Below are 25,223 nucleotides of genomic sequence, written 5' to 3'. Positions count from 1 at the left end.
TTGGTGCGTAAACAGGCAGCTGCTTGGCAAGATCAAGCAAACAGCTCATCATAGAGAGCGAGAGCGAGACAAGGAAGATGTGAATCTCACTTAGAATGATAATCTTGCTAGTTTTTGTGCTAAATCTCGCTCAAGAAGAGAATCTCGCTAAATTTTTGGTGTAAATCTCGTTGGTCACTCAAATCTCGTTGGTTTTCTACCTAGTCTCGCTAGAAATTACACTAAATCTCGCTAATAATTGTAAGTCTCGCTAAGAATGGAAAATCTCGCTAGTTTTGTGCCCAATCTCACTGATTTTCATGCTAAGTCTCGCTTAGAAGATGATCTGGCTAGTGATGATCTCGTTGATGAAGATCTCGCTAGTGATGATCTCGCTAGTGACAATCTCGCTAGTATTGATCTCGCTAGTAAGCAAACTATTTGAAGCTTCTTGATGAGAAATCTAAGGAATCTAACAATAAATTATGTTGCTTCAGGCCAAGAGGAGCTAGGAGAAGCCTACAAACTGTTAAGAGCTCAGACGAGTAGTGGCTGATTATAAATGATTTATACACTACTACAGAAATTAGATTACTTGACGTTTTTCCAATGTCATGTAAAGAGTATACTTAACGCTTATAAAAGCGTTGAGTATTCGATTGTCAAGTATAATGTGATAACTTGACTCCGAAAAAACGTCAATACAAATGTTTCTTGATACAATTTTTGTGTCAAGAAAGATAATACACTTGACATTGGTGGTATATCAAGTTTATTGATTTTTGACATTGATTACGTATCATATATGATAACTCTTGACGTTTTTTATTTGTCAAGTATATGTCTTTTTTTTTTTTATATTAAATACCCCAATTGATATTCTCATTTTCTGCCTTGTATTCCAACAATACAATTACATCAACTAAATAAATACATTTAAGATCTATCAACTCAATATATTCACTAAAAATTCCATACGGTCAACTATGATCTTTCATATGAACACTCCTCATAGATTACAACAATATTTCTCTCTCACATGTACATGCACAAAATAAAATCTCAACTATTGTTTTTTTATACAAAACTCAACTTTCAACAAACACAAAAGTGACAAATTGTTTAATAAGTAACCTCTCAACAAAGTACTATATTTAATATATACATTGAGCTTTGAAGTCTAAAGATCGAGAATTAAGGATCAACTAAATAACCTCTCAACAAAGAGATCTTGTCCATTTTCAAGAACAAATTTAACATCCACCAGTTTATGAAACCAAGTAACATAGCCATAGCCGCCTGTTGGAAGCTCTATTATTCCATAAGCCAAGCAAGAGCAGTTGTTTAAGCAGGCCACCTTACAATCATCAATGTTTGTATTAACATTCACCAAATACCCCGAAAGCTTGCACCTGCAAATCAGTTCTCCCATGGCTTCTCTCAAATCAAAGCAAGTGATTTGTCATTTTGACTTGAATATCAATCCATGTACTTTTGGAAACACTGAACTTTGAATTTATATTTTCATCAGCAAGGATCATACCAAATCATTGGAAGCAATATTGAATGAAAATGTATAAATACTTACAGTAGCGCCATTGTCATTCCGTTTACTATGGAACAAGCTTTTCTTAAAGGAAAATTAATATAAAAAAACTAACTAATTAACTCCAAATATATTACCTAAAGTGTGACTTGATTCGAATACAACTTTAAAACTAAGTAATCCAACCTACGAAAAGTTCAATAATAATGATTACAAACCCAAATTCCAGCAACTATATAACAATTCCAAACGAGTTTCAAGACCTTAATACCTATCAAAACATCCAAACATCGTTAACTTTGTTGGACAGTGACTCCAATCCCTTAAAATCTTTGAATTGAACATAAAAAATTAAAAATAACTCATTTATTAGACCAATACTTTAATAGATAACAAATAACTATTAATACTAACCTCCAAACTTATCAAAACCTTGCCAAGATCTTCCAACACTTCAGAATCAATCTCATCATCAAACATTCAAACAAGCAAATTAAATTATTATAGAAGATGCTACATTGTAGCCCAAATCACAAATTAAATATTTGAAAGTATGGGACTAGAATTGAAAAAATCTCAAATTATAGGGAATAAAATGATATTTAAGAGAAAGAGGTAAACCAAACTCTACCCCGACCAAAAATACCCGCTGATACCGAGAAATCCGCGGACAACAACGCCTCTGAAAGCGAGACACACTAGCGAAAGACAGCTCTTGAAACTGGAATCAATCTGCCCAAAAAACACCCACATCGGAAACCCACTCGCCGGACGCGAACTGAAACCCATGTGGCTGCACTAAACAGACTGGACACTGCACGCCTCGAACGCTAGTGTCGATGACGAACGACTTCAGATGGGTGGTACATGATTTACCCACCTCGAACGCCAGCGTCGACGATGGACGACTTCAGACGGCTTCGTGTGTTCTCTCTTGCTCAAAATTGGTAGCTCCAATCTCTTATTTTAGGTGGTACACGATGGGTGCCTAAGAAGAAGATTGAGATTAATTACAAAAATGCCATTAGCCCATATTTACAAGTTTGCCTTTGGGCCTTTAATTCCACCAATTTCCTAATAAAAACCCACCTAAATAATTTGTTATTTTCTATAAATCTCCCTCATAACAAGAATAAAGTAAAAACGGAGAGAAGATAAAAAGAAAATAAAGGGATTTTGGGGATTAAGGTTTCTTCTATTCTCTCTTTTTACTTTTTACTTTTTTCTTTTCAATAAAGGGAGGAAAGGTCGAACGGACGTAGCGGCTGTGCATAAGAGGTTGAAGGTTGATCGACTAAATCTAGGGCATTTAACACTTTTACTTCTTTAAAATAATAAGTCAATTATTTTTTATATTTTACTTGACACGAAAAATATGTCAAGTAAGAGCTTCTTATACTTGACATGAAAAACGTGTCAGGTAAGACCTTATATTACTTGGCACAAAAAACGTGTCAAGTAATGGTTCGCGTGAAAATATCCGAAACATCCCGTCAATCTCCGCTTTTTTTAACCCTTTTACTTGACATTTTCTTTTTTAAAAGGTCATTACTTGACTTTTTTTTCCAAAGAAACATCAAGTAATTAAAAACTACAAGTGTTAAGTAATGTAGATTTTGTAGTAGTGTATAAATGTTTTATAAATGTTTAAATAATCCATGTTTCATTGACTATTACTTTTATGCTAGTTATTTTACAAGAAGTTCCAAGCAACACATTTTCCTAAAGTTTATAAATGCATGTTAGTTACAAAGTTTATGAAGTATGCTTTGGTACAGTGGTTGTGCCATGGTAGCTCTCAAAAGAAGATTCTATGACATGTTTAAGTTACAAGTATTTGTATTATGTTTTAAAGCATATGTGCTCTTAATATTGTTGAGAATGCACTAGAAAATGATATTCTTATGAAAACTATGTTTTATGAGATCAGGTTTTCAGTAAGCTTATCTTATGAAAATGTTTTCCTATAAGGTATTTTCAACTTGATACTGAAGTATAAGGAGAAGGTATCTGAGCTGTACTACCTAGTTTCAGTTATGTTATGATTCCGATACTGAAGTACTTAGAGAAGGTATCAGAATAATTCACATTTAGTAATAAGCAGTGGTACCCTGCTTCAGTTATGATCCTTGACGTCAGGATTTAGTTTTCTCTACGTGCACGTATGATAGTTAATCAGTTCAGTAGGATTGAACCACGAGGGTTCTTTCCCAGCATTGGCAGAAAGGTGTCGAACAAAAGGGTTCTCACCCCAGCTCAAGCTTATGTTTGAGAGATTGAGCAAAAGGGTTCTCTCTTAAACAAGGATATTCGACGTTGAGAGATCGAGTGAAAGGGTTCTCTCTCAACCGGGAATCAGTTCAACTATGTTTTCAGATATGATGGTTTTAAAAATTTTATGTACATGTTTGCTTGGCAAGTTTTTAATTTCAGTATTCAATTTTCTAGCTTTCAGTTTAAGCATGAGATTTTTGTTTTATTGAGTCACTCACTGAGCTAGTAGCTCACCCTATTTTTTTCCTCCTCAGGTAGCAATCAACTCCCTAGAAGCTATGTTGTTGCTCTACAACTCAAAAACCCAAGGCTAAAAGAACACTATGTGTTTGTTCTGTAAATACTAGTACACATGTTTTATGTGTATAAGGATTAAACTTAGTGTCATGGGCTCACTGGATTTAATAGTATACATAGTTGTGAATGTGAATAGTAGCTATGAAACCCTGTTGATGTAAGAATATTAAGTTTTGGTTAATCTATTCAGTACGTTTAGTATGTTAAGCTCTGAGGTTGTAAATATTGTCGTTATCAAGTCATAAATGCATATCGGGGTTCTAAAGCAGGTTTAAATGTAAGTTAGGCAATAAGTACCGACAAGAGGGTCAGTAACTGCTATCGTCACATACCCTTTTAGATTAAGAGGGTAATCTGGGAGGGGGTGTGACAACCTATGCCATGATTTGTGTTCCTTCGGGATCACCACGACTGCTATGATTTGTGTTCTTTCGGAATCACCACGATTGCCATAATTTGTGTTCCTCCGGGTATTAGAGTTAGACAACATTGAGCGGAAGTATCAAGGATCCATAAGCATTCAAATTCACTAATTTTGGCAGGAACTAAAGCATGCTATTCTAAAAAGAGGGTTTTAAGATCATACCTTTGAATAACTCTTCAAGAACTTGATCAATCAGCAGCAGTCTTCACCAAAGATCACCGTGAACCACCTCAAGATCTTTCCCACTATTCTCTTGAAGATTTAGACCGAGTTTTGGGACTCAAGAATAGCTTGAAATGATGAAGAACAGAGATATACTCACAGTAGCTCACTTTGAAGAACTCTTTCTTCTCACTAAAATTCTCTCAAAATTTCTGTGTTATGCATGCCTTCAATTCACTTCAATCTTATTTATTTATTGCAGATGAACATACAATGAAGAGAATCGCATGGCTTGCAGCTCATGCTTGGAGTTTTAATGAAGAGGAAGAAGTGGGCTTTGTGTAAGCATGAAGAAGATGATATTGGAAAATCAAGATTTTCCATTTTGGTGCATGCAAAAATGATTTTTCCCTTTTTTGTTTTAAAACCAAAATTTGATTTCAAACTTCAATTTTGATTTTAATAACTGAAAATTCATTTTCTAAAATTAATTTCATAAATTAATATTATTTAATTTAATATCAAATATTAAATTAATTTTTACACAATAATCATCTTCATATATTTAAATCATATTTAAATATATATTCTCTTATTCCGTTTAATTTGAACGTTTCAAATTAATTTCTCAAGCTACTCTAAAGCTTAACCATTTACGAGCTAGTAGGGGTACCTTGCAGAGCTACAGATCATGGGCTCCAACGATTCGAGATTAATCGGCTAAACTTATTAGTTCAATCTAACCCCCATTCGTTAACTAATGGGACACTTCACTATAGCCCATAGTTGAACTCCCCTCACTATAGATATATTATGTCCACTTAATATTCATAATCAGTAAGTCGATCCTTCACAGGTTTTTCGTAATCACAGTTAGGTCAAAATTATCGTTTTACCCCTGTGAATACATCTTATTCCTTAAGTTCCTACTGACCTCTAATGAACAATTCAGATCACAGTCTCTTTGAATCAAATCCTTTCTCTATCATGAGAAGGCGGGGCCCCAATTGTTCAAGACCTGGAATCAGTACTTAAGATAACAACCTATCTGCTAACTCTAAATAGGGTAGGAGTGAATTCCATCTTGCAAAGCTATGTCCCCAGCTATTCATCCAGTCTTATCCCCAAAATGGGAAGCTTATTGAGCAGTGCTGTTGGACTACTCTCACCATTTGTTGATCAAATGATAATCCCGAATAAATAGGAGTTCATAGCTAGCTCAGGATTAAGATCGAGTTAACCTAGGTCATTTGATAAATGAAATAGTCGGTTTTAACAGTAAACGGTCGTTATAAAGAAAAGTGACTATTTTCATGGTCTAGTCTATATGCAAACTCATTGCATAGGATTCCTCCACTCACATGTCTCAACATGAAAGATTTGTGGATCACATCGTTTGTAGCACTTTACAACTTCTAGTAACAACTATAGAGTGGGCCACATCCAATAGTGTCACTAGGATGAGATACCCAATTTCATCCATATACTTATTAGACCATTTAGGCTATATACTGTCAACTTGATCCTGTTTATGTCACTACATAAAGGTGCAGTACTCAGACTATAGCTAAGGATACGTTTATTGGATTTTCATAATAAGGTGCAAAATCAACAAGTCAATATTATTGATAAATAAAATGTTTAACACGAACTGCGAGTTCTAAGACATTCCCAACATCGGGATCACCACAAGTGCCATGATTTGTGGACCTTCAGGTTCACTACTTATGCCTATGCTTATGTTTATGCTTATGTAGTGTTATATACACCCATTCTCAGATAGAAAGAATAACAAGTTCACCTAGTGGGCCTAGTAGTGGGTCACTTACTGAGTATAATATACTCAACCTTTCCTTTAATATGTTTTTCAGGTAAGGGCAAAGACAAATCGACAAATGACAAGAAGAGTCCATAACCGTGTCATTAGGACAGACAAAAGCTTCCGAACATTTTTCATGTGTTCATGATTAAAAAGAGTCTTAGTATTTGAAATTCTATAACTTTTTATGTTAAACTTTTAAATTCTTAAAGGTTTTCTAGTTTTATCTTGTGTTATTAGGGGGACTTCGAATAAATGTTTAAGTTTATTTTAGTGGAATCGTATTAATTTTATTTGACATATGAAATCATTTTATTTTTCTTTGAGCAAAGGGTTAGATTTTTATCTAAGGTCTATACATGTATGTAGTAACGTTCTGTTAGTAAATATTGAAAAGTGGGGTTGTTACAAGTATTTTCCTCATTTATTCATCAATAAAAAAATCGAGTCAATTTTATTGTGAAATTTGTCAACTCTCCGAACATATAAGAAATTCTTATCCAAGTATGCCCTAGAAATCTTCAAAACCTTTGAATAGGTTCACAGTGATATTTGGGGGACCTCTAGAGTTAAAAATATATTGAGTGCATCTTGGTTCATAACTTTTATTAATGACCATACTAGACTGATATGGACATTCCTTATAAAGGACAAATCCGAAACATCAAGTATTTTTCAATCCTTTTCCTCTATGATCTCCACTCAGTTTCAAAGTAATATTCAGGTTCTAAGAACAGACAATGCTCGAAACTATTTCAATTCATCTCTTGGGTCATTTCTTTCATCTCATGGAATTATTCACACTAGTTCATGCGTGGGTGCCCCTCTACAAAATGAGATTGCCAAAAGGAAAAATAGACACCTTATCGAGGTCGCTTGTTCTCTTATACTTGCTAATAATGTTCCTAATTAATTTGTTTCTAGGGAGAAGCCATTCTTACTGCAACCTTTCTCATAAATCGAATGCCTAGTTGAGTCCTCAAGTTCAAATCTCTTCGAGTCCTCCAAATTCATTCTCAACTACAAAACTTTTCCTCAAATTTACCCATTAGAGATTTTGGTTGTTCCTCATTTGTTCACAATCATTCTTTTCATCAATCCAAAATTGATCCAAAATCCATTAAGTGCATTTTTCTAGGTTATTCATCACATCAAGAGACGCACAAATGTTATTCCCCAATTACTAGGAAAATATACACTTCTATGGATGTTACCTTCTTTGAAAACCAACATTTTTTTCACTAAGTCCCAAATTCAGGGGGAGAATGTTAGAGAATTTGAGCCATGGGATGTTCAACCTACTTGTTCCACACCTTCTACTCACATCATAATTGAAGCATTAGCTCCTCTTATAAATGAGCTACCTAGCTCTACATTGGTCCGCCCTATTGTTTTTGAATCTTAGTCTCATAAAGTTGACCTCCTATTTTTTACTCGAGAAGAAAAGGGGCTATCTTACAAGATTTTGAATGTTAACCACATGAACCAGACACATCTTCTTTGAATTCCACTCATGAGAATATTAATTCTATGGTGCCTTTGATTCATGATGCAGCGTTACCAATTGCTCAACGAAAAGGTTTTCGAAGTTGTACTAGTCATCCAATTGAAAAATATGTGGCGATGAGAAATTAAATCCGTCTTATAAGCTTGTGTAACACAGTTGGACAATATTCAAATTCCACAAAATATTCAAGACGCAATTATAGATTCTAGATGGAAAAAGGTTGTACATATGGAAATTAAAGCTCTTCAAAGCAATGAAACGTGGACTCTCATAACACTCTCTCCTGGAAAGAATCGTGTTGGGTGCAAATAGATTTTCACAGTTAAATACAAGTCAAATGGTTGTATTGAAAGATTTAAGGCAAGATTTGTGGCTAAGGGTTGTTGGGTTTTATGTCATAAAACTCGTGGTTTATAAACAATAGTCCCTCATTCTCCGAAGGTACTTGAGGATTGTTTTAACAGCTGTCCAGTGATCTAATCCTAGATTGGATTGATATCTACGGACAATCTCTACTGCATAGCAAATTTAAGGTTTGGTATATAACATTGCATACATAAGGCAACCAATAGTCGATGCATAGGGAATTCGTCTAATTGCCTCAACCTCTTGAGGAGTTTTAGGACACTACTCCTTAGACAATACAGTTTCATGCCTGAAAGGTAATAAACCCTTCTTAGAATTGTGCATTGAATATTTGACAAGCATCTTGTCAATATACAATGCTTGAGACAAGGCCAACCTTTTGTTCTTACGATCTCTGATGATCTAGATCCTTAGAATAAACTGTGCCTCTCCCAAATCTTTCATATGGAATTGGGTGGTCAAACATTTCTTTACATCAGTCAGAAAACTTGCATCATTACCAATAAGTAGGATATCATCCACATACAGCATGAGGAAAGCTACTGAGCTGTTGAAGATTTTCTTGGAAACACAAGGCTCATCAACATTCTGATCAAAGCCATAAGATTTGATCGCAATATCAAATCTTATATTCCAAAATCGAGATGCTTGTTTTAGTCCATAAATGGATCGATTAAGCTTGAAAACCTTTTGCTCTTGATCTTGTTCAATAACTAAAAGATCTTTTACTAGAAAAGATCATAGGGCCAAAGAACCTTTAGAACTTGTACATTTAGACCTCTATGGTCCGATGAATGTTAGAGCAAGAGCAGGGTTTGAATATTTTATCACTTTTATTGATGATTTTTCAAGATATGGGTATATTTATTTAATGCAATAGAAGTCTGAAGCTTTTGAAAAGTTCAAAGATTTTAAGACTGAAGTTGAAAATGCATTAAATAAAACAATTAAAACATCTTGATCTGATTGAAATGGAGACATTTTGGATCCTACATTCCAGAACTATTTGTTAGAACATGGAATTGTATCCCACCTCTCAGCACTCGGTACACCTCAATAGAATAGTGTATCATAAAGAAGAACCAAACCCTATTGGACATGATTCGGTCTATGATGAGTTATGCTTCCTTGCCTAACTCATTTTGGGGTTATGCAGTAGAGACTGCAACATATATTTTGAACTCTGTTCCATCTAAGTGTGTTACTAGAATGTATTTGGAATTATGGAATGGTAGTAAAGGTAGTTTATGCCATTTCAAAATATGCGGTTGCCTAGCACATGTGCTTGAGGCAAATCCTAAGAAACTAGAACCTCATTCAAAATTGTGCCTATTTGTATACTACCCTAAAGAAACGAGAGGTGATTAATTTTACGATCCTAAAGAAAATAATGTATTTGTATCGAAAAATGCTATATTTCTAGAGGAAGATCACATTAGGGAGCATAAGCCCTGTAATAAGACTGTGTTGAATGAACATTCCAAGGAAACTATTGAACCTTCAACAAGAGTTGTTGAAGAACCCAACACCTCAACAAGAGTTATTGAAGTTGGTTCATCTAGTAGGTCATATCCACTTCAAGTGTTGAGGAAACCTCGATGTAGTGGGAGGGTTGTGAACCCGCCTATCTGTTACATGGGTTTAACAGAAATCTTGGCCTGGTAGCTGATGAGATGTTGAGGATCCATTGTCTTATAAGAAGACAATGGAGGATGTTAGCAAAGATGAGTGGATCAATGCTCTGAAGCTCGAATTGGAGTCTATGTACTTCAATTCTGTTTGAGATCTTGTAGATCAACCTGATGAGGTAAAACCAATAGGTTACAAATGGATCTACAAGAGAAAATGAGGTACTGATGGGAATGTGAAAACCTTCAAGGCTAAACTTGTGGCAAGAGGTTATACCCAAGTTGAGGGAGTTAACTATGAGGAAACTTTCTCACCTGTTGCCATATTGAAGTCTATCTGGAACCTCCTGTCCATTACCTCATATTATGACTATGAGATCTGGTAAATGGACGTCAAGACTACCTTTCTGAATGGAAATCTTGAGGATGTTGGGGTTGATGCCCTAAAGTCTCGTGTCCTGTAGTTTGTAAACAGTTTGTACGAACACTTGTGATGTATAATATATGATATTTACTTCACTTCTTGACTTTGCACATTTGGATGTTTTATTTGCTTTACCACAAACCAATAAACTTAAAATTTTTGGTTGTCTTTATGTAACTTAAGCATGTATGTGGTGACATACAAGTGGATCATGTCTTAAATAATAACCAAAATGGTCTGTAGTATATGGACATAGAAGGAAAACCTTATCTTGGTAACGCTACAGATGCGGCCCATTTTGTGGAATAGTTACAAATATTGTGACTTGCCACAGATGGTCTGATTCTGATCATTTGTGTAGAAGACATCTGAGCGGGGACGTCTGATACAAAGAGTTTGTATAAGACCTAACCATGAAGTGTTAACATCTTCTCATATATCCCCGTTCATGACAGAGACTTCAATTCACTAGGATGACCATAGGTAACATGACCTCAATCCTGAGTTAGTTGAGAACTCCTGCCATTGAGGACGGTTCTTTGATTTGCTTGGGTGCGAGTTGCTAGAGCACCAACTTAAACTTACCACTTTGGGGATTCGTCTGATTTAGGACCTGAGAACTCAGCTACACAAGATGGAGTTCACTCCTTCCCCGCAGTAGGGGCTTGAATGATGTGACGCCACACACCTTCTCATGGCCTGAGAGATGTTCACACATAGTAGGACTATGTTGTATTGTTCATTAGAGAGATCAGTGGTACTTAAGGAGTAAGATGTAACTACAGAGGCAAAATAGTAAATTGGCCCAGCTATACTTATGAGCATTTATGAAGGGTCATCGTACTGATGGTTGGTTATATCCGATGGACATAGAAATATATTTGTGGTAAGAAGAGTTCAACTGTCGGTCTTTAGTGGAATGCCTGGCAGTTAACGGATGGTGGATATCGTGGCTAAAAAGTTTAGTCAGTTATTCACGTACCATCGGAGCTTTGAGCCATAGGTCCATAAGGTCTCTTTGGTAACTTGGATACAAGTTGAGAATAAGTTTTTGGGTTAGTTTGAAATGTTCAAATTGATAAGAGGGAGTTCGATTATATATGATATAATTGAACTAGTTAATTATAGATGATATAATTGACTTTATGTATGAGATATATTTATTTAGAGGAAATTGGATATAAATATGATTTATATCTAGTAGAGGAAAAATACCATGATTAATATTTGATATTAAATCATAGATTATGAATATAATGTGATTATATTTATTATTTATTAATTGGATAGTTATGCGATAATTGGCTGGCGTCTCTTCTGTTTTCGTAACTGATGAGTAAGATGAAGAATCATTTTGAGACGCTTAAATAACTCACGGTGTGTTGCAATTCTAAATGATTGTATAGACGATTTCTTAATAAATCAGAGCCTATGCAATAGTGCTATTTATTGAACGATCGTTTACACCCGTGCACGTTATTTACTAAACGATCGTTTATCTTTTACTAAATGATTTTTTAGCGCCCGAGCTTTACTAAACGATCACTTATCTTTTACTAAACGATCGTTTAGCGTCCGAGCTTTACTAAACGATCGTATAGACGATTTCTTAGCTTTTCCTACACAATCGTATACTTCACCTAAACGATCAAGCATTTCTATATGATAGACGAGTCTTTCTCCCACTTGCTTGATCATTGTACATGATCTCTTTTCCTCTTCCTCTCTACCAAATCCGATCAGAGCCCACTCTTTGGATTCTCACTCCAAGAATACTGAGGGTTTCAAGTGGTGGTGTCGTCCCTTTTCTTCATCTGTTCGTGTGGAGACTGTTCGTGGTAGACGATCGAGTGTTGTTGAATGATAGCTTACCGTTCCAGCGAAAGCGAGATTTACTGTGAAGAAAGTCATCAACTAGTATGTTCTCTCGGTCTCTTGTTTATTTATCCTTTAAGCATGCCGGTAATTTAGCATTGTTAATAAAGGATCTCTTACCGAAGAGTTCCATGAGCACGTTCGGATCGCTCCAATCTCACTGTGATCGAAATACACAATATACATTCAAATGTACAGTTATGCAAACAAACAGTAATTATCAGCATGTTATGAACAAGAAAATAATAAGGGAATGAGTTGTCATACCAATTGAAGACGGTCTTCAAACTTTGGAACTCAACGCAACGGAACCCTCCACCCGATCAACCAATGCCCAAGAGCAGCATCGACAGCAGCACGAACAACAGCACGAGCATGAACGCCGCGTGGACAACACCACCAGAAAAGAGTCCCGAGTATTCTCAGAGTGAGAACCCAAAGCGTGGTCTTTGGTGAATTTGGAAAGGAAGCAGGACGAATGGATCGTGTAGGCGATAAGCAAGTGGGAGGGAAAAAGGCGCTATCACATAGCACGATGCTTATCGTTTAGGAGACACTACACGATTGTGCAGATTTTACTGAACAATCGTTTAGCAAACTCGGCACACTATACGATTATTTAGGTAAGCTATCCGATTGTGTAGGAATTAGTGTACGATCGTTTAGGCGCGAGGTGGACGATGGTTTAGGTAAAGAGTGACTATCGTATAGGCTCTCAATTTACTTAAGCGATCGTTTACGTTTCACCAGTGCACTCTTTTCACTTTCTCTTCAGACGACGATTGAACGAACGATTCAAAATGAAACAATTTTATTTTTATTTCATTTGTTACAATAACCGACGCTGCCCCCATTAACCCACGTCCGAACATGGTAAATTGGCTTAATTATCATATAATTAACGAATTATTTATTATAAATATAATCATATTATATTTTTACCCTATAGTTTGATATCTCATCTACTTGATATAAATCATATTTATATCTAATTTCCTCCAAAATAATATATCTCATATATTTAGCCAATCATATATTATATAATTAACCAGTCGAATTATATCATATATAATCGAACTTCCTTTTGTCAATTTGAACATTTAAAATTAACCTAAACACTGGTTCTCGACTTTATCCAAGCTAGCCAGGGGACCTAATGAACCCGTGGCTCGAAGCTCTAATGGTCTGTGAATAGCTGGCTAAACTCTTTAGCCAGGAGATCCACCATCCATTAACTATCAGGCATTCCACTAATGACCAACAGCTAAACTTTTCTTATTACAGATATATTTTTGTGTCCATCAGATATAACCAATCATGAGTACAATGGCCCTTCACAGATGCTCATAAGTACAGCTGGGTTAACTTATCGTTTTGCCCCTGTAGTTACATCTCACTCCTTAAGTACCACTGATTCCTCTAATGAACAATACAACATAGTCCAACTATGTGTGAACACCTCTTGGGACAAGAGAAGGTGTGCGGCGCCACATCGTTCAAGCCCCGAAATCAGCCCTTAAGGGAGCCATCTATCTACTTACCTATGCCTCGGGGAAGGAGTGAATTCCATCTTGTGTAGCTGAGTTCCCAGCTCCCAAATCAGACGAATCCCCAAAATGGTAGGTTTGAATAGGCGACCTAGCCACTTGCACCCATACAAATCAAAGGACCGCCATCAATGGCAGGAGTTCCCGACTCACTCAGGATTGAGGTCATGTTACCTATGGTCATCCTAGTGAAGTGAAGTCTCTGTCATGAACGGTGTTATATAATGAGACATTAACACTTCGTGGTCAGGTCTTATACAAACTCTTTGTATAGGACGCCCCCGCTCGCATGTCCCCAACACGAATGATCAGGATCAGACCATCTGTGATAAGCCACAACACTGGTGACCATTCCACAAAATGGGCCACGTCCGTAGTGTTACCAGGATAAGGTTTTCCTCCTATATCCATATACCACAGACCATTTTGGTTATCACTCAAGACATGATCCACTTGTATATCACCACATACATGCTTGAGTCACATACAAATAACCAGGGATTTTATGTTTTTTGGTTTTGTGGTAAAGCAAATAAAACAAACAACTGAGAAAAATACAAGATGTGTAGTAATATCATATATTGATAACACAAGCGTTAATACAAACTATTTACAAACTACAGGACACGAGACTTTAGGGCATCAACCCCAACAATCTCCCACTTGTCCTAAAGCAAAGTGGGGGTATAATAAACTAGTACAAAACAATAAACTAGAGCATAAAAGCCCATTACAAGAAAATCTCCCACTTGTCCTAGTTCAACTGCGGGTGAACCTTTGAGCCATGCTCTGTAGGTGACCTTCAAACACTATAGCCGTGAGACTGATCCATCTCATCTTCTCAACCTCTTGAGGCGTCTTAGGACATTTGTCCTTAAACAAAGTGACTTCATGCCTGAACAACAATAGACCCCTTTTGGAGTCCTGCATCGAGTACTTGAGCAACATCTTATCAATGTACGATGCTTGAGATCTGTATACCTAGAACAAACTGAGCCTCTCCCAAATATTTCATTTGGAATTGGGTCGCTAGCTAGTTCTTAACAGCAATCAGTAGGCCTACATCATTCCCAATGAGTAGGATATCGTCTATGTGCAACACTAAGAAGACTACTGAAGCATTGATGATCTTCTTGCAAACACAAGGTTCATCAACATTTTGGTCAAAGCCATATGACTTGATCGCAATATTAAACTGTATATTCCAAGATCGAGACGCTTGTTTCGATTCATTTCAGTTTGCAAACTTTTTGCTCTTGACCTTGGGCTATGAATCCCTCGGGTTGCACCATATAAATGGTCTCCTCTAGATTTCCATTTAGAAAGGCCGTCTTGACGTCCATTTCCAAATCTCATAATTATAATAAGCTGCAATGGACAGGAGGATGCAGATCGACTTTAACATGGCAACAGGCGAGAAAGTCTCCTCATAGTCGACTCCCTCTACCTGGGTATAACCCTTTGCCACAAGTCGAGCCATGAAGGTCTGTACCTTCCCATCAGTACCCCGGTTGCGCTTGTAGATCCATTTATAACTTGTAGGTCTTACCCCATCGGGCTTATCTACAAGATTCCATACTGAGTTGAAGTACATCGACTCCATCTCGAGATCCATGGCCTTGACCCATTAATCCCGGTCAACATCCTCTATTGCCTTCTTATAAGACAACGAATCCTCAACGTCGCCATCTGCTACTATAGCAAGGATTTCAATGAAACCCAGATAGCGAATGGGTGGGGTTCGCAACCCTCCCACTATGTCGAGGTTCCCTTAACTCTTGAGGTGGAACCGACCTACTAGATGAACTCCCATCAACAACCCTTGCTGATGTAGCAGGCTCTTTCAACTCTTGTTGAAGTTTCAGTAGTTTCATTGGAAAGCTCACGCAACATGACTTTGCTTTGTGGACTGTGCTTCTTTATATGATCCTCCAAGAAAGTAGCGTTTGTTGAAACAAACACCCTATTTTCCGTCAGATCATAAAAATAACCCCCTCGTGTACCTTTGGGGTAGCCTACAAAGAGGTATAACCTCGACTGTGGTTCCAACTTCTTGGAATTAGCCTCAAGCTCATGTGCAGGGCAACCCTAAATGCGGAAGTGACGTAAACTAGCTTTACGCCCGTTCCACAACTCCAGAGGTGTTCTTGCAACACTCTTGGAGGGAACACATTTGAGTATGTATACCGCAGTTTCCAATGCGAAACCCCAAAACGAGTCCGGTAAAGAAGCGTAACTCATCATCGAACGAACCATGTCTAAGAAGGTCCTATTTCTCCTCTCCGCTACACCATTCTGTTGAGGTGTACCCGGCGCTGAGAGTTGGGAAATGATTCCATGTTTTATCAAATAGTCTTGGAATGCCAAGTCAAAAAACTTTCCACCTCGATTCGATCGAAGTGTTTTAATCCGTCTATCTAATGCATTCTCAACTTCAGCCTTGAACTCTTTGAACTTTCAAAGGATTCAGACTTCTGTTGTATAAGATATGCAGGATAAATGAGCATGTAGCGGAAGTTGATTTGATCAATTTTCACTTTAAGATGCTCAATTTAGAGGATTAAACATGCAATTAAAAAAAAGAAAAACAAAGTTTCAAGAACAATTACCCTTGAAGCTCCAAATTCTCCTTCAATTCTTGATGAATTTCAGAACTACTTAGTTGTAGACCACCACAAGAGTCTTCTCTACTATTCTCTAGGCTTAGATTGGATGGTGGGATCCAAATTTATGGTGAATTTGAGAAGGAATGAAGGTTGGGAAGAAGATGAACAATGGATTGAATTTTGCAAAATTAACCTTTTATTTCACAAAATTCTTAACCAATTTTATGCTAAAATCATCTCTATTTATTAAAGAATAACATGCAATCCAATTGCATCAAAATTTGACAACACAAAATGGTTAATTTGTTGGTTAATTGTGAAGAAGACAACCAAGCTCCTAGCTTAGTTAGTGGAAAAATCCAATCTTCAAAAATCAATTTTAAAATCAAATTTTCAATGAATTTCCAAAAATTGAATTAGAATTGATTTTTAATTTTTTTTTAAAAAATTAAATAAATACAAATAATTTAATATTTAATTAATTTAATTAAATATAATATTATTTTAATAAAAAATAATATTTTTCCCCACTTGTCCCGATTTTTCTAAAAAAAACAATATGAATCCCTATTCATATAATTAATATTTAAATCATATTTAAATATTATAATTAACTCTATTTGTCCGTTAAATTCGTAATTAAACGTCGATATATCGTGTATATCTTACTTTCATTCCTTAAGCCAAGATTTGAACAGTTCAAACTCATTCACCACACTATCTAAGATTTTAGTCTATTTATGAGATTGTAGAGGGACCTAATGGACCTATAGATCATGAGCTCCAACGATCCGAGATTAACGGCCAAACTCTTTAACCTAGTTAACCAACATTCATTAATTAACGAGACACTCCACTAAAGCTCGTAGCTGCATTCTCCTTACTATAGATATATTTGTGTCCATTTGATATAACCATCATTGATAAGTCAATCCTTCACAGGTCTTTCATAACTTCAGCTAGGTCAATTACCGATTTACCTCTGAGTTACATCTTTTCTCCTTAAGTATCACTGTCCCTCTAATGAACAATTGATTTAGGATCTAATCACTAAATCCATTCCTTCTAGGGCCAGTGAGAGGATGGGGCCCCTTGTTCAAGACCCGGGAACAGCACTTAAGAGAACAACCTTTCTACTATCCCTAAGTTGGGTAGGAGTGAATTTCGTCTTGCAAATTCTATATCCCCAGCTATCTACCCGGTCTTATGCCTGAAATGGGAGGAATATTGAGCAGTGTTATTGAGCTTACTCTCACCTATATAGATCAAGGGATAATTCTGAATAAACAGGAGTTCATAGATAGCTCAAGATTCAGATCAAGTTATCTAGGTCATCGTTAAGTGAAATTAATCAGTGTTAATCATAAACGGTGTTAATACGTAACAGTGATTATTTCAGGGTCAGTCTTACACAATCTTATTATGTAGAATACCCTCGCTCACATGTCTCTACATGAACAAATCAGGATCACTTTATTTATGACACCTTACAACATTTGTAACAATCATGAAGCGGGTCATATTCAATAGTGTCTCCAGGAAGAGGTACCCAACCTGATCCATGTACTATAGACTATTTAGGCTACTTACTTGAACTTTAATCCTGTTTATGTCTCCACATAAAGTCTAAGTACTCATAATAATAGCCAAGGGTTCGTAGTTTAATTGGATTTAGAATGAACAATTAATTCACTTGATAACTTCATATGTACTAAAATTCACTTATTTACAAAAACTACGAGTTTTAGGACATACAATCCAACAAACTCTCACTTGGACTAAAACTCCTAGTGCATTACAACAAAGTTGAGTACAGGAAGAGAAATCTAAATTCAATAAACTAGGGCATCCCATACCCACAATTTTAATTTCTCCCACTTGCCCTGTTTATTCTACTCGTAGTCCTAAACTCTTCAGGTGGCCCTAAAAAACAGTAGCTGGGAGGGCTTTTGTAAATGGATCAGCAATGTTGTGCTTAGATGCTATTTGTCTCACAATAACGTCTCCTTTTTGCACAATTTCTCTGATGAGATGGTATTTGCGCTCAATATGCTTTCCACGCTTATGGCTTCTTGGTTCTTTAGAGTTCGCTACTGCCCCATTATTATCACAATGTAAAGTGATTGGCAGATGCATGTCTGGAACAACTTCTAGATCATTCAGGAACTTTCTAAGCCATACTGCTTCTTTGGCTACCTCGCATGCAGCAACATATTCTGCTTCCATTGTGGAGTCGGTAATGCAACTCTGCTTAATACTTCTCCATACTACTGCTCCTCCGTTAAGAGTGAATACCGATCCCGAAGTAGATCTCTTTGAGTCTATATCGGTTTGAAAATCGGAATTAGTGTATCCGAAAAGGATCAGATCCTTATTTTCATACACAAGCACGTAGTTTCTTGTTCTCCTTGGATACTTGAGTATATTCTTGACGGCAGTCCAATGTGCAAACTCGGGATTGGACTAATACCTACTGACAATTCCTACTGCAAAATAAATGTCTGGTCGTGTACATAGCATTGCATACATCAGACTCCCGACAGTTGATGCGTTGGGAACTCGTCTCATATCCTCAACCTCTTGAGGTATCTTAGGAAATTTTTCCTTTGACAAATATATTCCATACTTGAAAGGTAGAAGACCTCTCTTGGAATCCTGCATCTTAAACCTAGACAACACTTTGTCTATATAAGATGCTTGAGACATAGCTAGCGTTCTGTTCTTGCGGTTCCAAATTATTTGGATCCCGAGAATATACTGAGCTTCTCCCATATCTTTCATCTGAAATTGGGTTGCTAGCCAATTCTTAATGTCATTAAGGTATCCTACATTATTTCCAATAAGTAATATATCATCTACATATAGAACAAGAAATGCTATAGTGGAGTTGATGATCCTTTTGTATACACAAGGTTCATCAACATTTTGTTCAAAGCCATAAGATTTGACTGCAGCATCAAATCTCATATTCCAGGATCTAGATGCCTGTTTTAATCCATAAATGGATCTATTCAGCCTGCAAACCTTTTGCTCCTGACCCTGTTCTATGAACCCTTCTGGTTGGACCATGTAGATATTCTCTTCAAGATTGCCATTTAGGAAGGCAGTCTTGACATCCATTTGCCAAATTTCATAATTATAAAAAGTGGCAATGGATAAGAGTATCTTTATTGATTTTATCATAGCAACAAGTGAGAAGGTTTCTTCATAGTCTACCTCCTCTACATGGGTATAACCCTTTGCTACTAATCGGGCTTTATAGGTCTGTACCTTCCCCATATGATCTCGTTTACGTTTGTAAATCCATTTACAACCGATAGGTCTTACCTCATCAGGTTGATCTATAAGTTCCTAGACTGAATTGAAGTATATAGACTCCATTTCAAGGTCCATGGCTTTAACCCACTAATCTCAATCAACATCATCCATTGTCTGTTTATAGATCAATGGATCCTCTAAGCCATCATCTGGTATGGTGACTTCAGTTTTAGCTAAACCTATATAGCGGTCAAGCTTTCTAATGACCCTCCTACTATGTCGAGACTCTCTCAACTTTTGAGATTGACGTGACGGACTAGATGTGCTTGGTCTATCAATGACTCTTGTTGATTATCCAGTTTGATCAGCAACTCTTGTTGATCTATCTGTAGCATTTTTTGAAATCTCTTCTAATACTAGTTTACTGCATGGTTTATGATCACGTATGTGGTCTTCCTCTAGGAATGTGGCATTTGTTGATACAATTACCTTTTCATCATGAGGATCATAAAATAACCACCTCTCGTTTCTTTAGGGTATCCTATAAATAGGCATAATTTTGAACGACGTTTCAATTTTTTAGGATTTTGCACCAACACATGTGCTGGGCAACCCCAGATCCGAAAGTGACGAAAACTAGCTTTATGCCCTCTCTATAACTCATAGGGCGTTTCTGAAACACTCTTAGAGGGAACATTATTCAAAATATAAACCACGGTCTCCACTGCGAATCCCTAAAACGAGTTAGGCAACGATGCGTAACTCATCATCGAATGAACCATGTCTAATAAGGTTCTGTTTCTCCTTTCAGATACACCGTTCTGCTGTGGCGTACTAGATGCAGAGAGTTGAGACTTAATTCCATATTCTATCATATAGTCCTGGAATTTTAAGTCCATATACTTTCCACCTCGATCAGATCGAAGTGTTTTAATAGTTTTACCTAATTGGTTCTCCACCTCGATCTTAAATTCCTTGAACTTTTCAAGGGATTCAGACTTATGATTCATTATGTAAATATAACCGTACCTTGAATAATCATCAATAAAGCTGATGAAATATTCATACCCTCCTCGAGCCTTTACATTCATTGGTCCACAAAGGTCTGAATGCACGAGTTTTATGGGTTCTTTGGCTCGAAGACCTTTTCTAGTAAAAGATCTCTTTGTCATTTTTACCTCGAGACAAGACTCACATGGTGGTAGAGAGTTATCTTCTAAATTGTTTAGAAGTCCATTCTTGACCAATCTCTCAATCCTATTGAGATTAATGTGACCAAGTCTTAAGTGCCAAAGATAAGTACTTTGAGAAACGCGTCGCCGTTTTGTTTGAGTTTTGGCTGTTTTAAATATTTCAGTATTGTAAATAGCCTTAACTCTGGTTGGTTTTAACTTATATAAGTTATTATTTAAGTTTGCAGAATAAATTTGTACACCTCTTTTAGTAATGAATGCTTCATTAATTTCAAAAGAAACTTTGTACATATGTTCAATCAAACAAGAAATAGATATTAAATTCCTCTTGCAAGAGGGTACATACAGAACATTTTCTAAGTATATATATCTATTTCCAAAAAATAACTTTACATCTCCCACTGCCAAAGCTGAGATGCGCTCCCCTGATCCAACCCGAAGAGTTATCTCACTATGTCCTAGTTGTTTCCAGGAACTAGTTTCCTGAAAAGAAGAACAAACATGATTAGTGGTTCCTAAATCCAGTATCCAAGTAGAATCATTATTCTCAACTATGCATGTTTCTAGAACCAGTAAATCGTATTTACCTTGATTCTCTTTTTCAGTCTTCTTATCGGCAAGGTACTTTGGGTAGTTCCTTTTCCGGTGCCCATCACCGTTGTAGTAGAAACATTTTTCTTTCTCTGCAACGGGCTTTTTGCCTCTTGTAGTAGTAGGAGGAGGTGTTTTCCCTTTCCTTTTTCCTTTCTTCTTCTGAATACCTTTATTCTTTGGGACAAATTTATTTCCAGAGGTAGATCCCTTTTGGAATCTCCTCTTTGAGGTAGTAGCAACATTTGCCTTTGCCTCAGAACCTTTATTTTTCAATAAGGACTGGTAAATTTGTAACTCATTGAGAAGAGTGGTAAGATTATAATCTATTTTGTTCATCATGGCATTAGTTCTGAACTGAAAAAATCTCTTCGGAAGAGACTCCATGATGAACCCTACTTGGCTCTTCTCGTTCATGACAGCCCTGTTTACTTTCGCGATGTTGAAGTGGACCATCATGTCCAGAATATGTTCCCTAACATTCGTTCCTTCTTTCATCTGAAAATTGTAAACATATTTGATAGCATCATGCATAGTCGAGGAGGACAGTTGTCCAAATAGGGCTTGCAGTGAGTCCATGATATCCTTAGCGGTGACCATTTTTTCATGCTTTTTGGATAGTATATCTGATATACTTGCCAAAATATAGACTTTGGCTTTTTCATTAGCCTTAATCCATCTGTCATGAGCATCTCGAACAGTTCGGTTCGCATTCTGAGCAGGAACTGGAGGACATACCTCCATTAAAACAAACCTCAGATCGTCGATAACTAGTATAGTGTTTAAATTTGATTTCCAAGTTCCATAATTATCGTCGTTAAGTTTCTCGGAAGCTAATAGTTGAACTATAGATGTACTCATTGCTGAAAGAAATGAACAAGTTTAATTAGTGAATTTACTCTAAATTTTAATCCAATTGATTTAGCAAGTAATAATATACCTATATTTCATTATCTATTTTGCAACGATACTTCAGTGAGTCTGAATGGCCTCTACCGAAGGGCAGTCGACCACTCCTTCACTGAATCAAGATACTCTTGACTAAATACTAATATCAAAATAAATCTTATTCTTATAGTATTTAGTTACCGTTTCTTTGGTCAAGAACTTTACTAACACTTAGTAAGTCTTGTAAGTGTATACCTTCCATTTTTGAAACACAAAGATCAGAATCAAAACAATCCATCGAAGGAGAAACAATTGCTTGAAAACGGACCTAAGTAACTCTATCCATTTCTGGAGTTCATGGAGTTCCGAATCCTATGTTACAAACCCTTCGAAGGGTTAGACCCCTATAAACGCCAAGCAAGTGCAACATAGGAATCTCACGGTGTGACCTAATAGAAGAGACCGTAGAATTTGTTAACACACACTCTTCACCCATTTATTATGAACTACTTCCCCTATTCACCTTGTTATTGACCCATGAAAACACTTTCCGAAGGGAGATTGCCCAAATAGCAACTCGAAGCCGAGCATGGGATCTCACGTTGTGAACTCTTAGGGACGTGAGAGCTAATGATAATATATTGTATACATTATTAATCTCCCACTGAAGTGTTGTAATTTAATTGGGTATTTACTTGCTTATATTCTGGCTAAATATATATAACCTAAGTCTAGGTGAACAATCCAACTATAACGTTTATACTGGTTTGTATTAACCTATGATGTTTAAGTGATTTAAATCATTTTAACTCACCTTACACCGCTCTCGCATGCTCATAAAATCGGGTTAACTCAACTCAGACACCAACTCTATCCCCAGGTAGGAGGTGTTCCGTAAACTGTCAACTTAAATACCTCTAGCCTTAGACAGGATTTTGTTGGGTGGGTTTTGTAAACACAATTTTACAAAATATCGACCTAATTTTAACTATTAAAAGAGGTTGATTTGAGTTACACTGGTTTTATCCTAGGTGAGCATGCGATTATCTTTGTTATAGATTTTAAAATTCTAATTTATTTTATAACAATTATAAAATAAACAATTCAAAAAACCATAACATATATATACATTTTATTAATTAATATAACTAATTATATTAACACTCATGAAATTAAAATAATCATGCATAAAAAACATTATAACATTTATAACATACATAAAATGCATGAAACATGTTTATCCTATGGTGGGGATTTAAGTCTATATGGCATACTATATGCACAAATAAATTTAAATTACTTAAACATACATTCATAATGCATAAATAAATTTAAAACACACTAAATTGGACCAGTTTTGGCATTTTTAGCAAGCAAAAACCTAAATTATTACAATAATAATTTTAAAAAGACTGCTCGAACAAGTCCTGAACACTTCGAACCAGCTTGAATCGACTTGAAACACCTCGAAAACGGGCTGAACCGGCTGAAATAGGGTTGAACCGATCAAACTTTGACTGAACCGGTCAAAATTTGACCGGTCAACTTCATCTTCTTCTTCCTCCCGTGAGTTCAACAAGAAGAAAAAGAAAAAAAAAATTTATGCTCTGTTTTCCTTCTTCATGAGCACTTCTCGATTCTCTTTGAAATTTGGCGAAATTACAACTCGATAAATCTCGGGAAAAATACAGACTCTTTCCAACTCATCAACGAGCTAAACGCCTAGATTAATTACAACAATTGACCACAAATGCAAGGGAAAAAAATTGCCAATTCCAGAAAAACCAATTTAGCTCCCATAAATATTCATCTCATGAATTAAGCCCCACCAAAGAAAATTGAGTGAAATTAATTAGCTTTGATATCAATTGCAGGATAAATGAGTATGTAGTAGAAGTTGATTTGATCAATTTTTACTCTAAGATGCTCAATTTAGAGGATTAAACATGCAATTAAAAAAAGGAAAAACAAAGTTTCAAGAACACTTACCCTTGAAGCTCCAAATTCTCCTTCAATTCTTGATGAATTTCTGCACCACTTAGTTGTAGACCACCACAAGAGTCTTCTCTACTATTCTCTAGGCTTAGATTGGATGGTGGCATCCAAATTTGTGGTGAATTTGAGAAGGAATGAAGGTTGGGAAGAAAATGAACAATTGATTGAATTTTGCAAAATTAACATTTTATTTCACAAAATTCTTAATCATTTTTATGCCAAAATCATCTCTATTTATTAAAGAATAACATGCAATCCAATTGCATCAAACTTTAACAACACAAAATGGTTAATTTGTTGGTTAATTGTGAAGAAGACAACCAAGCTCCTAGCTTAGTTAGTGGGAAAATCCAATCTTCAAAAATCAATTTTTCAATGAATTTCAAAAAATTGATTTTTAATTTTTTAAAAAATAATTAATTAAATAATTAAATAAATACAAATGATTTAATATTTAATTAATTTAATTAAATATAATATTATTTTAATAAAAAATAATATTTTTTTCCCACTTGTCCCGATTTTTCTAAAAAAACGATATGAATCCCTATTCATATAATTAATATTTAAATCATATTTAAATATTATAATTAACTCTATTTGTCCGTTAAATTCGTAATTAAACGTCGATATATCGTGTATATCTTACTTTCATTCCTTAAGCTAAGATTTGAACGGTTCAAACTCATTCACCACACTATCTAAGATTTTAGTCCATTTATGAGCTAGTAGAGGGACCTAATGGACCTACAGATCATGAGCTCCAATGATCCGAGATTAACGGCCAAATTCTTTAACCTAGTTAACCAACATTCGTTAACTAACGGGACACTCCACTAAAGCC

General features: G+C 36.0%; 1 protein-coding gene across 1 annotated transcript; it reads right to left on the bottom strand.

The window, feature by feature from the left end:
• Window positions 1–21,380: 21,380 nt before the first annotated feature.
• On the bottom strand, window positions 21,381–22,357 carry LOC120068812 (uncharacterized). The gene is made up of 2 exons (XM_090316714.1): window positions 21,493–22,357; window positions 21,381–21,388 (listed from the first exon to the last, which is right to left on the bottom strand). Exons 1-2 carry the CDS (start codon window positions 22,355–22,357, stop codon window positions 21,381–21,383), a joined length of 873 nt encoding a protein of 290 aa, XP_090172840.1.
• Between the last annotated feature and the right edge of the window lie 2,866 nt (window positions 22,358–25,223).

The sequence above is a fragment of the Benincasa hispida genome, chromosome 8 (genome assembly GCF_027475165.1).
Source record: "Benincasa hispida cultivar pf3 chromosome 8, pf3_genome.v1.1, whole genome shotgun sequence".
Classification (NCBI taxonomy): domain Eukaryota; kingdom Viridiplantae; phylum Streptophyta; class Magnoliopsida; order Cucurbitales; family Cucurbitaceae; genus Benincasa; species Benincasa hispida.
This window is presented reverse-complemented; position numbering and strand designations above follow the sequence as displayed.